Here is a 17,486-nt window from a genome sequence, read left to right on the forward strand (position 1 = left end):
AATAGCTAGTCAATTTGGGGAAAATTATGCTATTTTCTAATTGTTCTTTATTGTAATGTGTGATAGAAGTTTTTCATATAATTTATAAGAAGTTTTTGATCCCGTTTAAACTTTACAGTAATTTGCCATAATGAATATATTAATGAGCCTAATATGAAAATGCTTCCATAGCAGTATGGAAGTAGCATTATTAAAAATTTTTTTTTGGTAATGGAAAGTCAGAGATGTGAGGTCTAACTCTGTTTCTTAGTGACAAAATTAGGATTTAATTTGTTATTCTGGGATTATATTCCTAAATTAAAGGGTTGTTTTGATAATTAAAAAAGACCACATGTAAAATTCTTACTGGAGTGCCTGATATTATGGGCAGTCAGTCATTTTTAGTTACCATCCCCTTTCCAGGAGTACAGTGTAACATATTTCTCAAAAGAATGAGGTCCTGTCTTCCTGAGTCTTCAGATCGTTCTCTGCATGCATATTGTCCAGCCCTGTGTCTAATTACTAGAGTAACCCTATAGATTGAAGACTGAAGACAGTCTTCAAATACAGTGTAAGCCTCCATTCTTTCTTTTTAGGCTTGTGTTAGTTCAAGTTGGAAACTCATAATATTAAGTAAAGGGGCTAGATACATTGATTAAACAGATACATTGATTAATTCATTGGAAAACCAAATTATCCTCAATATTAGTGGTGTAGAAAGCCGGGTAAATTTGTTTTCTCAATAAGTCAATGTCTAATGAAGCTTATACATATATATGTAAGTATATATAATGTTTATTTATTTTTGGGGGGGGGGGGGGAGAGAGAGAGAGAGAGAGGGAGACAGAGACAGAGCACTAGTTGGGGAGGGCCAGAGAGAGAGGGAGGGAGAATCTGAAGCAGGCTCCAGGCTCTGAGCTGTCCGCACAGAGCCTGACTTGGAGCTTGAACTCACAAACTGTGAGATGATGACCTGAGTTGAAGTTGGATGCTTAACTGATTGAGCACCCTAAATGAGCCTATATTTATTTATTGAAGTCCAGAAAGATTACACGTTTATCATTCTTATCCAACCCAGATATTCTTACCAGTCTACTCATTTGCCTTAACTTTCCTTATTTTGACCTGCCAACCAAATCAGTCCTAAATCTTGAGTGAGTTTTGCTAGCTGCTTTATTTTACTCTTGTTCTTAGATTGCTGAGTATAGCTGGGAGGCAAAAATCACAGTTGTACAGATTAGTGCCACTCTAGATGAATGGTTTCTAATCTCAGACCTTTGGAACTACTTAGCCATCCTTAAACTTGCTTTTAGTCGGCTTTCTTTCATAATTCCCCAAGGCAACTCTTCTAATTGTTATCTCTCTATTCTATTCTTCTGTTAAAAACTTGTTATTGAGTAGAGAAAATAGAAATAATCAGGCCAAAATCAGATCTTCAGTTTTTCTTCTTTTGAACCCTAAACTATTAAAAGTAAGAGCCTTACATCCTTCCATCTTGTCACAGAGAAGAAGGTGACTTTTTTCACTTCCAGGGTAATTGCACTCTTTTCACAGGATCACACTTCTTCTTTCTACAGTGCTGTTTGCACTTACCCTACTCCCCCTTGTCATCTTGTTGTTGTTGTTTTTTTTTAAATTTGGTATTTTCCCTTTGCAAACATGCTTACATCTATTCTTTACTCTCTAAAACTACCACCCCATCTCCCTAATTCCTTTCAAAGTCAGTATTAACTATCTCCACCAAAGCATGCATTCATTACTATCCGATTTTCCTTTCACAACTGTAATCAAATTGCTAATGGCATCACCAGTAATCCATATATCTGTTAGATGGTTTCATAGGCAGGTAGTAGAAAACCTGGCTCTAAGTGAAGTGAAATTCTTCTTTAAATTGTGAAAAAGTGTATTATCTTTTATTATATGAAGTGTAGAAGTGTTAAGTCTTGGGGGGCAGGTCTTTAGCTCCATTTTTTTACAGTTCTTTCAATTTTATGTCTCTGGGTATGTAAACTTTTACCCCACTCTCTCTTCTCCACAGTTGTATTATAATTGCCAGCAACTGGGTCTAACATTTCCTTGTTTCAACTCATCAAGAGAAAGGGAAAACTAGTATCTCAACCACTAAATAAAAGTTTCGCATTTCAAGTTGGTGAAAAATGATTGCCAGGCAAAAATTTTATGCAGTGATTGGTTTAGAGCTAGATTTTAGAACTAGTCAATGCAGTGATTGGTTTAAAGCTAGATCTGGAACCATTGACTGGCAAGAATGACAAGATTGTCCTAATTGTCTTAGAGTCAGCTTTCCTTAAGTCATCCAACCATTTAGGAAGTGATATCTCAACAAAATTATAATTGTTAGGAAAGGATAATTAGGAAAATTGCACTTCTCAGGAAAGAGGAAAGGGGAGAGAAGTGAATAATAGTTAAGTAACCAAGTGAATGCTTCAGTTTTCTAATTATAAAACCCAAGATCCACCCACCAATCACAAAATTCTACATATTGTATGATTCCATTTATATAAAATGTCCAGCATACGGAAATCTTTATTAAAGAAAGAAAGTAAGCTAATCATTGCCAGGGGCTTGGAGCTAATCATTGCGGGGGGCTGTTAAAGGGAATATTAATCAGGGCTTTCTTTTCTTTCTTTCTCCCTTTCTTGCTTTCTCCCGTTCTTTCTTTCTCCCGTTCTTTCTTTCTCTCTTTCTTTCTCTTTCTTTCTTTCTTTCCTTCTTTCTTTCTTTCTTTCTTTCTTTCTTTCTTTCTTTCACGTTTATTTTTGAGAGAGAGAGAAAGAGAGAGAGAGAGAGAGAGAGAGAGACAGTGTGAGCAGGGGAGGGGCAGAGAGAGAGGAAGACACAGAATCTGAAACAGGCTCCAGGCTCTGAGCTGTCAGCACAGAGCCTGACATGGGGCTTGAACCCATGGACCGCGAGATCATGACCTGAGCCAAAGTCAGACGCTTAACCTACTGAGCCACCCAGGCACCCCATGTTTTTATTTTTAAATCATGGTTGAAGTAGCTGGTGATACCACTTAAACACATGCTTTACCAAAATAATGGCATGTAGAAGTAGCCAAATACTTAAATTCATTACTAATTAAAAATAATACCTTATATTTACATAGCATTTTACTGTTATTGAAGCAGTTTCACAACTCCGTTTCATTTGATTCATCACTGCAACCCTATGAGGTGGGCTTTAAACAAGTTACAATTATTTCTTATAAAGCAATAGAAGCCCAAAGATGATCAGTGATTTATGTAGAAATCATAGATCTAGTATATGGTGGGGCTAAGGTGATTAATTTTAAGTCTTTTAAATAAATGAAGCCAAAATAGTTTTATATCATATCCAGAAATTTTAAAGATTATTGGCTTTTAATATAAATCACTCCAAAACTTTAGTTATTATATATCTTATATGAATTAATTATAAATTTTATTTTAATAGTCTCTGGGGATGTTTTTTTATAAATAACATATTCTCATAGCCCTTAAGCTCTCCAGAAAATTCCAATATGAATAAAAATGTCTTTTATCAATCCCTTACAGTTTGTCTTACTTTAAATTTAGTCCAGACTTTAGAAGATCCAGGCCAGAGCAGACACATTCACCTACCTTCTGCCCTGCATACTGTGAAATATTCTGTGTGTCCATTGTCAAGGAAGGAAAAATGGGAAATAACTGGTATGGGGTACGGGATTTCCTTAGTGGAAATAAACATATTTTAGAATTAGATTTTGGTGATGGTTGCACAACTCTGTAAGTATACTAAAAACTATTGGATTGTACACTTTAAACAGGTAGACATTATGATAGCCTATAAATTATATATCTTTTTTTTAATGTTTATTTATTTTTGAGAGAGAGAGACAGAGCGTGAGTGGGGGAGGGGCAGAGAGACAGGGAGACACAGAATCCAAAGCAGGCTCCAGGCTGTGAGCTGTCAGCACAGAGCCCGACACGGGGCTCGAACTCACGATCAGGGAGATCATGACCTGAGCTGAAGTCAGACGCTTAACTGACTGAGCCACCCTGGCACACCTAAGTTATATATCTTAAAACACAAAAACATAAAAGCTTTCCTTCATTCTTCATCCTTATAAACATTTTTTAAAAAGATTTTATTTTGGGGGCGCCTGGGTGGTTCAGTCAGTTGAACCATACATCAGCTCAGGTCATGGTCTCACGGTTCACTGGCTCTAGCCCCACGTCAGGCTTTGCGCTGGCAGCATGGAGCCTTGTTGGGATTCTCTGTCTCCCTCTGTCTCTGTCCTTCCCCTGCTCGTGCTCTCTCAAAAATAAACATTAAAAAAAAAGTCTTTAAAGGATTTTATTTTTAGGTCACCTCGGTGGCTCAGTTGGTTAAGCATCTGACTTTGGCTCATTTCATGATCTCATGGTTCGTGAGTTCAAGCCCTGCGTTGGGCTCTGTGCTGACAGCTCAGAGCCTGGAGCCTGCTTCTGATTCTGTGTCTCCCTCTCTCTCTGCTCCTCCCCCGCTTGTGCTCTTTCTAAAAATAAATAAACTTTAAACCAATTTAAAAAATATATTTTTAAGTAACCTCTACACCCAACGTGGGGTTCAAACTAAAACCCTAGGGTCAGCCTCTCATGCTTCACCAACTGAGCCAGGCGGGCACCCCATCCTTCTAAACATTCTTATACAGAATTCAGTATTGCTGCCCACTCACTTCTGTGAAGAGTCTTTGCTGCTTTGTCTTTTTTGGCACCGTTCTATTTTGGTTCTCTTATTATCTTGATTATATGGAACATTTTCTTCTCTATTTAAGTGATCCTTTCATCTGCAATTTTTCTAAATATTGGAATTTCCCAGATTTTATTTTCACTTTTCTCCTGTCCTTTCAATATAGTTTTCTCTGGATCTAGCACATACTTAGCTCTCAGTAAATTTTTGTTAGATGAATATCTAAGTTCCTCACTCCCAACACTGCTCAATCTCCCAATTTCATATCTCTAGTCCAGACTGCTTTTTGAGTTCCCAAGTTGTAGTGATTAGTTATTAGACATATCTGCCTAGACATTATTAGGTGTCCAGGACATGATTCTCCCAACCACAGCTACTTAACCTACATCATTTCAGTTAAATAGTATCTTTACCCTTTTATCATAAACCTCAGTTTTGTTCTCATTATCTCCTTTTTCCTAACCTTCCATATTGAATGTCTCACAAAATCTTATCTCTTCCCCTTCAGATAGGTCACTTGAATCTTAGCTTTAGCCTCCATCCCCACTGCCCTTTTTTATATCGCTGTCACATAACATAAAGCTGATCATATTAGTTCTCTATTGAGAAAGCTTGGTTGTCTGTTGAGTATAAGATGTAAAGATTACTTTAGTTAATTATACAAGGCCTTTTTAAATCTGGTTCTAAACCTATATTTCCTGACTTAGCTTTTGCCACTCCTAAGTTGCCTTGAAATGATCTTTGTTACCCAAACTTCTTAAGATAAAGGTGCCTTTTTATGTCTTTATGCCACTGTCCATGCTCTTTCCTCTGCTTGGAATGCCTTTTCCATTTTGCCCAGCAGACTCCTGTTTATCATTTAAGTTTCTTTAAAGAGTCAGCTTGTTCATTCCTTAATTGGTTATTTATTAAGTGCCTCCTTTGTTCCAGTTACTGTGCTTGGTCAGTGAATTAGATGGACACAAACGCTTGTCCTCATGGAACTTACAAAATAGATCCTCATTAAAACCTTAATGAAATCCTCAGTCCTCTCAGGCAGGGTTAATTAGAACTTTGATCATAGCTATAATGGTATCCAGTGAATTTCTAGAGGAAATGTTATGTGAAAGCTCATAGGCTTTGAAGCCCATAGACTTATTATTTACTACTGATGGGTAAGACTTCGTTTCTTCTTTGTTTCTTTAAAATAAAAATAACATATCTAGTTATGGCAGTGTTGTTGTGAGACTTGGTAATAATGTGTTCAAAAGAATACAGTATCTAGCACAGAGTAGCCCAATGGAATAAATGCTACTTTATTTTATTTTAATTTTATTTTATTTGAAAGAGAAAGGCAGGGAAGAGCAGAGAGGGAGAGAGACAGAATCCCAAGCAGGCTCCACACTGTCAGTGCAGAGCCCAGTGTGGGACTGAAACTCATGAACTGTGAGACCATGACCTAAGCCAAAACCAAGAGTCAGATGCTCAGCCAACTGAGCCACCCAGGTGCCCCAAATGCTGTCTATTTTAAGTTGTATTATTTTTGATATGTGATGATTTTTTTATCCTGATTATAACATAAAAAATTATAAAAGCACAATTTATATGGATGTGTCAAGACTGGTACAGAGTTGGCACTAAATAGATGTTCGGTGAATTACTTTTTTTTAATCAGATTTTTGGAGAAAATAGATCAGATTTGTCTAAATAGTATGGCTACTCAGGTGAGTTTTGGGGACTCTAGTATTCAACAACATTGTTTAATTTTTTTTGCATTTGTCTTTTGTTAAGAGTTTTAATTGGTAGGACAATTAACACTAGATTGTTATTTTCTTATAATTTTGCTTACTTCTTGGTAAAAATGCTAAGTGAATAAAGAAATGATTAACAGGCTAATAGGAGCTAGGAAAACCATGGGATTGTTTCTTAAACAATTGTTACACAATTATATTTTTATAAAATATTCTAAGTAAATAACTAGTTGAAGATGGGTGTCTACATGTCTCTAAAAGCTAACAGAGAATTACATTGAGTAGTACCACAAATAAATTCATGACTACATAAAATATAGTTTTACATAAGTAAATAGTATATACAGCTTTCTAGTGATTCTATATCAGGCCTCAGTAAAGAAAGAATTATGCTTTAGAAGATGTCTCCTGTTGGATCTGTGTAGTTGAAGGGTTTTTTTTTTTTCCTTTTATTTTCGTTAAGACAGCACAGTGCATAGATCACCTGCATTTGAGTTATAGTTGGTACTTGGTAAATAGAGGCTTTAGTTAATATTCTTTCTATCTATCTGCATGAAGGCACAGTAGATTTCAGTTTGTGAGATAAAGCATTCTCTTTTATTATGTGATACCCTATAGTACCTGAACATTATTTCACCAAGATTTATGCAGAAAGTGAAACCCTTCTAGAACTTAAGCACTTTTATCTTCTAGCTGACAGTACAATAATGTCTACTTCTTTTTAGAGGTTACCATTTGTTTAAGTTGTAACTAATATCTAGCATTAATTTTTAATCTAAAAATATGGAAATGAAAGCGAGCCAGATACAGGAATTAAAAAAACAGGTAATATAAAATTTTTAGAACAAAATATGAGGTACTAAAATTGACTAGTATTTAGAACTTTTCTTCTAGCCAGAAGAATTTATTGCTGACTTTTGTTAAGACTATCAAGATTTATCAGATATTGTCACAAGGAAGTGGGTAAGATGGAAAATGGGACATTTTTCTAATATAATTTCATTGTGACAGTTTTTCTCTTTAAAACTAGCATTCTTTTATTGATGTAGATCCAAGTTACATGAAAATGACACTAAAAACAGTAAGATGGCAAACATAGGTGTATCTCACTAATTTGAATAAGTGTCAATACAATTTGGTTATGCAATAATTGGAATACATACATAGCTACTACTCATTTTAGTAATTAATACTGTTTTACTATAACAGAATAATATCAAAAATTGCTTTAATAAATCAATTATGAACTTAATGATTTCAGTGAAATAAATATTAATATTTCTTTTTTGTTCTTGATTATTTTCTTTTGTATATTGAAGTTTGCCTGTTTTTTTTATTTTTTCACAATGTCAGTCCTGGTCTGAACACCTTTTCTGCTACTGATAGTGTTTGAAGGGCCTTGTTCTGTTCTTTTTCCCCAAGATTATATTTAACTCTGGGAGAGAAAGGAAGGAGTCTGAACATTGTATGGAGAGGGAAAAAGATAAAGTGTTCTCATAACACCCTATCATTCTAAAGGCTGTTCATATAGAAATACAAAATGAGCATTGCACAACTCCAGGAGTATCATACAAATCTTGATGTGAACACTGCCCCCTGGAGTTGTGCAGTTTACTAGCTATTTAATAGAGCTCTGCTCTATTCCAAACAGTTTTTTTGTTTTTGTTTTTTTAATGTCCGTTTATTTTTGACAAAGAGCACATGATCGGGGATGGGGCATAGAAAGAGGGGACAGAGGATCCCAGGCAGGCTCTGCTGACAGCACAGAGCTCGATGTGGAGCTCGAACTTATGAACCATGAGGTCATGACCTGAGCTGAAATCTGACACTTAACCGACTGAGCCACCCAGCTCCCCCCTTACACAAAGTTTTTTTGAATTCTCATCATTTTTACATCTGTCTTCTCCATGAGGCCAGGGATAATATCTTATTAATCTTTGTATTCTTAGCAGCTGGCTCAAGGTAAGAGTCAATCAGTTTTATTAGAAAATGTTTTAGGATTCTAGTTCCATATTCATCCATATATACATTATTAATTGGCTAATTGGCTTGCCATATTTTTCGCAAAAAAATTGAACTTTATAAAGTCTTCTGGGGGCTCCTGGGTGGCTTAGTTGTTTAAGCGTCCGACTTCGGCTAAGGTCATGATCTTGCAAGTTGGTGAGTTCAAGCCCTGTGTCAAGCTCTGTGCTGACAGCTCAGAGCATGGAGTCTGCTTCAGATTCTGTATCTCTGTCTCTCTGCCCCTCCCTAGCTCATGCTCTGTCTCTCTGTGTCTCTATCAAAAATAAATATATATTTTAAAAAATTTGAAAAAAATAAAGTCTTCTAATTTACATGTGAAAAATAATAGATTATTTATAGTTGAGCCATTTAAATATTAGAGGAAGAAAGTGTATCATACTTTAGTTACTGATTCACTGTTTTGCTTCTGCCCTTTTCACCTGATTCTCATTTGGGTCATAGTTAATTCATTTGTTTCACCTCATCAAATCACTAACCACACTTGAGATCAGAAAGGGAATTAATAGACTATTAATGTTTGAGTTTATTTCCCTCTAAGATATATTTCAACAATCTATTTGATTCTGTTCTTATAGAACAGAAAATACATATTCTATATATTAAAATGGCATTGTTTTATATTCTTTTATGTAGATTGCAGTGATGTATTAAAGGTGTATGTTACAAACACGTAAGTGTAAAGTTTTTTTAAAAGGTAGAAAGGCAATTCATTGACTTATAATTAGAAAAAGACAGTTATACTTTCATTGTAATTTTAATCTCCAATTTTGAAATTAGGTCATAGAATTGGGGGAAAATATTTAGAAAGAAAAGTTAGAACATTTAATTTTAGTGTCATCCACAACTTTTCAAAAAACATGTGTATTTCTATTAGTTAAAGATTTTAGACTTGGAGGCTATGTACTAATAGGATACCTAAGTACAGCACCTTTTATACAGAAGGTTTTATTTCCAGATCTTATGTGGTAAGATTTAATTACTGGTAGAAGTGATACAGATAATGTTTGTGAATTTGGCATCATGTTGTATTAATATAATTTTTTGGATAGGTACACATATATAAAGGAATATAGTGATTCAGATATATATACCTGTAAACTCTCAGAATAAGTAATTTCTCATTTTAACCATGCTTGTATTTGGTCAACAGTTTCTGAATACCTGATGTTTTTAAAATTTTTCTAGCCATGCCATTGGTGATAACTCTAAAAATATACAATAACTTATTTAGTTAATTCATAACCTTATGGGAAGACAGTTGTCTTGATTATGCCAAATTTGCTAATCTCTTATTCTCTTTCCTCTACAAGGGGCTTTTGGGGAGGGTGTGGAAGTATTTCTTAAATGAGAGTGCAGTCTTTATGTGAATGATCAAAACTTACAGAAAGTTGGTGAGTGAAACCTACACATTCTCCTTTCTAAAGTGACAAAGCATGCCTCATTTTTTCAGTGATAGAACTTAGTACTAAGAGTGTATATTGGAGGGAACAGGATTGGAGGGATAAAACGTTGGTCTGTTCCTATGTAAATGACTTTAAACATGCTAGTAATTACCCTTATTTGAAAAAAATGAGTGTGACTTTTCCCCCAAAGAACATGTATTACTCACAGCATCAGAAACTGGATGATAAATGCTGTTTTTTTCCAAATGAGGCTAATAGCTATTCGATTATGAGTAAGTTCCTTGAGGGTTTGTATCCTATATCACCTGAAGCAGTGCTTTATAATGAAGAGACTCTCAAGAAAATATATTGAAATTGTTGGGCTCTCTGGGTGATTTTTGTAATACATTCTAGATTTGTGCTGTGAAATAAGTGATTTTTGCTTTGTCTTCAGATGATTTTAAATTGTTACTACTTGTATTGAGTAGTCTGAGTTTTAGCTTCAGGATATTGTAAACATTATCATGCTGGAGTATAAAGTTCTTTATTGGGTTTTTTTTGGATTGTATCTAAGTATTTTTTTAATTTTTGATACTACGTATATGTTTGAAGATGAAACTTACCTTAAATATTTTTCTGCCATATGAACAAATTCTTAGTTCCTGATATATTGGGGCTTTTGTTTTTGCCAGTTGTCACCACTGAGACCATTTTTGTTAGTATTAAAGAGCACAAAAATAAATATCATAGTTCTATTTCCTCCTAATTTTGATTATTACTCTTGTAGATATTGTTTGAGTTACTTGCTAATTTGTGAATGTTTTCATAATTCCTCTGGTTTTTCTACTATCTGACAAAAAATATTGCTCACGTGCTTTAGTAGCCGTTGGATTTGACTTTACCCTCATGCATTATACTAGAACGCATTGTTACCTAATTTAGTAATAATTTTGTAATAGCAGCTTAACATCTCTTATAATTTTAATTGTTATCAAGAAAAATGATATCATTTAATTTGACTCAAAATTCAGAAGGATGGATGAATGACAAATTAATAATTTACCACCTTTGCATAATACTGAAGCACAGAATATTAGAAGGATTGATGGCAGAAAAGGTTAACAAATTTTAGCAGCTTTCATTAGCTTTACATCGTCATATGTTTGTGGTGCTGACTGAAATAGGCTTTGTAGGAGATCTCAGTCTAGGGAACTAATTACTTGTGCCGATTGCCGCACTGATGAATAGACCCTCATTGTATCATTCCCCTGAAGACGAGGAGCAGCCTGTGATTCACGACTGCATCCTGGCTGATATTTGATAATAATTTTAACAGATAAATGTAGGTAGGCAGAATGATGAAGTGCCTATCCAAGCTCCATGACTATCAAAGCCATACATGTAGCCATCTGTGTACCGTCTTTTCCCCTTTCACCTAAGGAGAATTTTATTAATTGAGTTCAAACAACTGTTGTCTTTTGCTTATTATGTGTGTATTCTGTAGGTGCTTCTTACTTGTTTTTTAATGGTATTATAAGTTTTCATTTAAACTGTAGACAGCAGTATAAAAAAGAATAAAAGAGCTTTTTAATTTTTCTTTTTGAGGACTGCAGTTCTAACACTTTTTTGCATTCCATTTGATTACATTATATCTCCTCTTTGGGCATGATTAAAATCAACAAAGGACAATTTTGATGTTCTCATTGTGTCCCTAGCTTTCTCATAAAAGACCACTGGATTTCTATTATTTTTAAACATATCTTCTTTCAATAATGTACTGTTTGTTGTCTGTGCTTTTATTAACCTGAGATAATTTTTAATCTATAAAGGACTTATTTACAAATCTGTTTTGAATTTTTTAAGATAACATCTCTAAAACATCAAAATAAGAGTTCCTTTTAAGTGAGTATTTTGGGACTGTCAGTTGGTCAAGACTACTAATATGTCAAAGCTGACAGGTACAATTTTATTAGCTCATGAAATACAAGTGCAATTTTATTTTGTATTAGTCATTCCTTACAGAAGTTTTGATGATGAATTTTTTAATTGTTGAAGCTTAGAAATTTTCATGCTGTGTATCTTTCGTGAATAAATGTATTGTGCAGATTTTTTTTTCACTGTAACGGAAAAAACTTCATAGTAGTATTTTCCTTATATTTTCCACCATGCTAGATTATGATTAGTTAATAAGAGGGAGAGTTGACATTTATATATTGCCATATAAAAGATCTACATAATTGGGGAAAATATAGTAGAACCCTTTAAAAAATACATTTCCAAAAGTATGCTTTTGATATAGCAATTATTGCACATCATATAGCATGTAGTTTTTAATTAAATATAAAAACACACTACATAAAACAGAAATCCAATCTGATTTGCTTGAAAATAGATTGCTATTTCACTCTATAGGAATGGTTTATTTAAAAACAGTAAATGGAAAAGAAATGCATTTTCTTGTGTTGTTCTAAGCCTCAGGGGCTAAATGTAATGAATATTTTAAGAGATTATTTTAATTAAATTCCTGCACATCTAAACAGAGTAATATTTTATTATCACATACATAACCATGTAACTGAGATATTCATTAAAGTTAACACTTTCTGGACCAAGAATTCATGGTATGATTTACTGACCTTGTGCAAAAAGGCACAAATTAGGAAGAAAAATGAAGGGGGACAGACTTTGATTAATATAGGTAATGCTATACCATATTTATAATAGCCTTTTCCCTATTCTGGTTTATAAATGCAGCCACAGAGAAAGGTGCCCTGCTGAGGCTGAAATGAGGCTGAAATCAGAGCACATGCCACTAGAGTGTGGGGAAACTGATCACACTGTCAGCAATTCATTTTAAAATGATGTATTTAGTGCTCATTTCACCTTCCAAGAAAAAGGAAAAGGAGTTCCTTAGACTGGAAGGTGATATTGTTATTTTCAAGGACATACCTAAGTTAAAGATTGCAGAAAAGGGGAGTGTGAGGTGGAAGGAGAATTAAGAGGAAGGGGAGGGGAAAAAAAAAGGCAGAGCAAACAAGGAGAGCTTTATGCAGAAATTCAGTGCTACCACGCTGTTTGATAATTGCTAACATATGTGGCTTCTCTGTTTCATTGTAGTCGTCCTCGTGAGTTCTGGCGCCTTGACCACTGGGAAGATGACTTGCGGCGCCGGCGACGATTTGTGCGTAACCCTCTAGGATCGACACATCCTGAAGCGACACTAAAAACAGCCGTGGAGCATGGTCAGTGTATAAACCACTCCTTGCCAATAGCAGCAGGTACAGTACTTGGTAATGAAGAGCATAACTTCATTATTACAAGGCACTGTAAAATGGTCTATGCCACATCTCATAGTTACTCACCCCAGAAAGAGAAGTTAAGTTTTTTACAGTTAGTGTAGGTTCCTATTAAATTATGGTGTCAAGTGGATTTATTTATTATGTTACACATGCAAAACTTACTTAACGCAGACTCTTTGTTTCAGAGTAGGAGGATAAAATATTTCTGTTTTTAAGCGACACATTCAGCTTTGAGTAAATTAATCCAGGACGCCTGCCTTAAATCCATGAATATCAGAAACACAGCATTTACAAACCAAATTGGTTTCCAGGTTCTGCTGTGTGTATATGGTTTTCCCTCAACCATGGTATTTTAGCATGAGATTATGAAGTGGGAGAGATGGTAATAAATGTCCAAGCGCCCAGATACTTTCTGAGCCTTGATTTGTAGATGGGTGTGATGGATGGCTCCTGGAAAAAGAGAATAGACATTATTTTCATATGTTCCCATTCTGCATCATCTTGTTATCAAAGCTTAACAAAACATTTTTCCTTTTTTGATATAATGCATATCACTGTGATTCAGATTAGGGAAAAGCCTGATGAGCAAATTGGAGAAAACTGAAAAAGCCTTTGGATTTAATAATATACTCTCTCTGATCATAGGGTTTCACTTAATATTTTATCCCTTTGAAATCCAATTAAGATACATTGATTAAGGGGGGGAAGCTCCTCTCTACATTAAAATAATTTTGATTTTATAAAATGTAAATTGGTTATTTTTTAATAAGATAGTTTTAATTCCCTTTTTTCAAGGTATTGGTTTAACACGCATCAGTTTATGGTTAAATGATAGTATGTAGTATACAAAATAAATGTGAAATTACATTCAATAAGGATATTAAGAATTTAGATTAAAAGTCTGTGATCTTAGGTTTGGCCTCAGTCAGGCAGCTTAACCTCTTGCACTCAGCCTTAAAGAGCCATTTCTGGAAGAAAATGTCCACAATATGTCATCAGATATAACACCAAATGTGACATCAGTCCTTTAAAATAAATGATCATACAGAGAATAGTCAATAACAAAGTGATCTAAAAGCAATAATAGTCTGAGGGCCCTACATCTTCAACTACAGGAGGTGGGGAAGAAGAAATAAGATGTAGAATTAATTAGGCCACTTTTGCTTTTAGGGTTCATGTGCTTTTTATGTGGTGCTATAGATTTCACAGTTACATATATTTTTTCCTTTCTTTTTTTTTTTTTTTTTTCTTTTGGCTAATGACTCTTACATTAAAAAAAAAATCAGCCTTTTTGCAGTTTTATACTTTTCAATCAAACAGATGTTACTATGTGAACTTAAAATTTAATAAGTACCTTTCTGTCTTCTTAACTCATTTAACATTGAGTTGTGAAGTCTGAAGTCTATCAGTGACAATGAAAATGCTTTTATGAAAATTTTTCCTTTTATATCTGGAGACAGGGACTTGTTTTCTAAAACTGATACACAGGCAATCTGTTAATCCTTTATTTGGAGAGAAATATCAATAACTAAATTTAAAATTTGTGGTATAGATTTAATATAGAGCTTATTAAAATCAATCATTAACCAAAAATAATACATGCAACCATTTTGGGAAATTACAGAATTTTACATAATAAATAAATTTGATTTCATTGTTACTGAACTTTACCTTTTCAAATACTATTATGCCACCTTTTTGTGTTGCCAGGAGGCTGGTTAAAAAAAAAATATTTAGTAAGCATTGCAGTGCTTACTGTCTTTTAGAACTTTTTTTATCCTGTGTAGAATTCACTCTAATGACTCCAAACAGTAATTGAAAAGTTAATATAATATTTATTAAATTGAGGGAAGTAAAATTAAGCACTTTCTGTAATTCCATCTTATTTGACAATATTGTACATGGATCTTACAGTGATTAAAATACTCTGAAAGGTTGAAAACAAAAATTTAAATCTGAAATATATGCTTTTAAAAACTAAATGTGGAGGAGATGCTTCAGTGGTCTTCCACATGTAATATTTAATATAACATTTTTTGATAAAATATAAATCTTTTGTTGTCATACTTTGTATATATTTTTTATTTTAAATAATGAATATTAGACAATGGTTTTAAAACTCGGCACGTAGATTGTACAGTGGTATAGTTTCATATCAGCATAGTTTATGCTAATTCATTATGTAAGTCAAGAACTTAAGTTTTTAATTTTTTATTAAATAAAGCATCTTATAGGTAACATCCAGTTTTAATTTTGTGTTAATTATGAAACTCTTGTGCCTTTATCCTTAATTTAATAACAGTAAGGAAGTTAATGAAAATAAACATATTAAAAATCAAGTTAGCAAAACAAAAACAGTTGATGTGATCAAAAAGCAGTGAAACTACAGAATCTAGTATGGATAAATACTATGCTTCAGTGTTGAATTTGAATATTTAAAATAGGTATTATTGAGGATAGTGTGTCAGTTGTATACTGTTTTAGGACTTCTCACTTTTATTTATAATTGATTTAACTAAGGAGACAGGATGTTGTTAAATGCAGATTCTTAAAACATCACAAACTATATTATTATTATCAAAGGGAAACATGTAAATAGAAATGCCGTTGGAGATTAGTTATGTATTTTAGTAGTAAGAGCCATCTTTTTTATAGATTGATTTGATTTGAAGGAAAGCCTCTGGTGTAAAGGTGGCAGAGTAAATACCTGAAGAGTGATGTTCTCTGTTCGGGCGATCAATACTAGCCCCATGACTCTACTTCTGGCTACCTTCTAGTTAAAAACAAATTTTTTAATTCTGACAATTTAATTGCCCTTCCCAAGTTCACATTAACTTGCTTGGGGAAAGGGGCCTTAGGTAATTTTTCAAAGAGAGACCCTCCAAAGTGGTTATTTATAAAAGTCATTTTGTAATGGGAGATTCCTTTAACTTTGCAGAAACTGAGTCATATTTTTAAATTAAAATTAATACTTCCTCTTATTATTAAATATTCTTTATGGAAATTAGCAGCAGCAAGCAGAGGTGGGTATTTGATTCTTGAGGACATTTTCTTGCATTTTATAGTTTAAAATTTATTAGAAGTTAGTTGTCATGATTGGTAACATTCTCCTAATGCACAGGGCCCAGTTTGTCAGAACATTTATTATTTATTGTCAGAACATTTTAGATCTGGAAAGAAACAAAGGCTAAAGTCTAATCTAACTTTATTCTTTATAAATAAGGAAACTAAGGAAACAAAAAGCCACATAATTCTTGGTGGATACAGGACTAAAACCCAGGTTAACTGATGACTAATCAGATTTTCTTACTGTAGTGCTATACTGTCTTCTAAAATTCACTGTTAAATATAATGGGAACTTGACATTTAAATTAAAGCCACGTAAAAAAATGTTTTAAATGGTAGAAAGAGTGGTTTTAGTTCAAATAATAAACAGTTAAGCAGTAGAATTCTATTGAATTCAAGACATTTTAATTTTGTAGAGAATGTGCATGCTGATGGAAATATATGAGGAGGATTTAACATTGTTTAAGAAGTATCTTGTGATCATATGGAATGACACAAGTAACTCATCTGGTTTTCTTGGGATGACAAACCATGTAAAGATCTTAAATCATGCCATTCTCTCACAACTTCAATAATGCCAGATACTGTTGCTTCCTTTTTTGTATCAACATATATTAGGTTCTGTAACCAAAGCTTTTGGGGGAACCCATGATCATTAGGAGATGAAACTTGGCTTATCTTCTAATCTACTAATCATCTTTTGTATTTTCACTGATTTTTCTAAATTTTCTTGACTTGGAACCCTTTGGAAATTGCATTAACTCTAAAGTTTAGGACAGTAGTTGTGTATAAGATATTCTTTATGTGTCTTATTCAGGATAAGCAGTTATGATATAGGTATTTCACATCACATTAAGTGGATACTCATATTCATTTTATTTATATTTGAGGTCATTTTGTTATTCCAGTAGTATTTTTTTAAGGTGGCTAATTCCTCATGTATACACTTCTTTTACTGTAATATGGACTATTGCTGACTCCATTTCACTGTTGCAGTGGAGTTTTAAAAGGGGCTTTATGTGTCATAGGTGGAACACTTTTCTGTGTCCTTTCTCTGTTTTAATTTTACTTAGCTAGCTTGTGTTGCATGGATGAATCAACTCATGCCTAGATCTAGCTGTAAAGAACTTGAACTTTACATTTTGAGGACCAGCTTTTCTCTAAGCCCTCTAATTGCTCTTAGCTTCAGTGAATAAAAAGTCATCTTTCAAACAAAGAATTTTTGACAGATTTCTCCAGTGTTGTGTAACAATTGCAGTTTAATTACTAAATGAGGGTAAATATTAAGCCAGAAT

At 33.7% G+C, this 17,486-nt stretch overlaps 1 protein-coding gene across 3 annotated transcripts in view; it reads left to right on the top strand.

The window, feature by feature from the left end:
• The window catches only part of LRBA (LPS responsive beige-like anchor protein), a 781,201-nt gene that overhangs the window by 468,100 nt on the left and 295,615 nt on the right, over window positions 1–17,486 (top strand). For 2 of the 3 annotated variants that reach the window (XM_042983782.1, XM_042983784.1), the window contains one exon: window positions 12,944–13,104. In XM_042983782.1, coding sequence (XP_042839716.1) covers window positions 12,944–13,104 — 161 coding nt within the window. The remainder of the gene's footprint in view (window positions 1–12,943; window positions 13,105–17,486) is intronic. The other variant, XM_042983783.1, reaches the window with a different exon arrangement.

The sequence above is a fragment of the Panthera tigris genome, chromosome B1, assembly GCF_018350195.1.
Source record: "Panthera tigris isolate Pti1 chromosome B1, P.tigris_Pti1_mat1.1, whole genome shotgun sequence".
In the NCBI taxonomy this organism is placed as follows: Eukaryota; Metazoa; Chordata; class Mammalia; order Carnivora; family Felidae; genus Panthera; species Panthera tigris.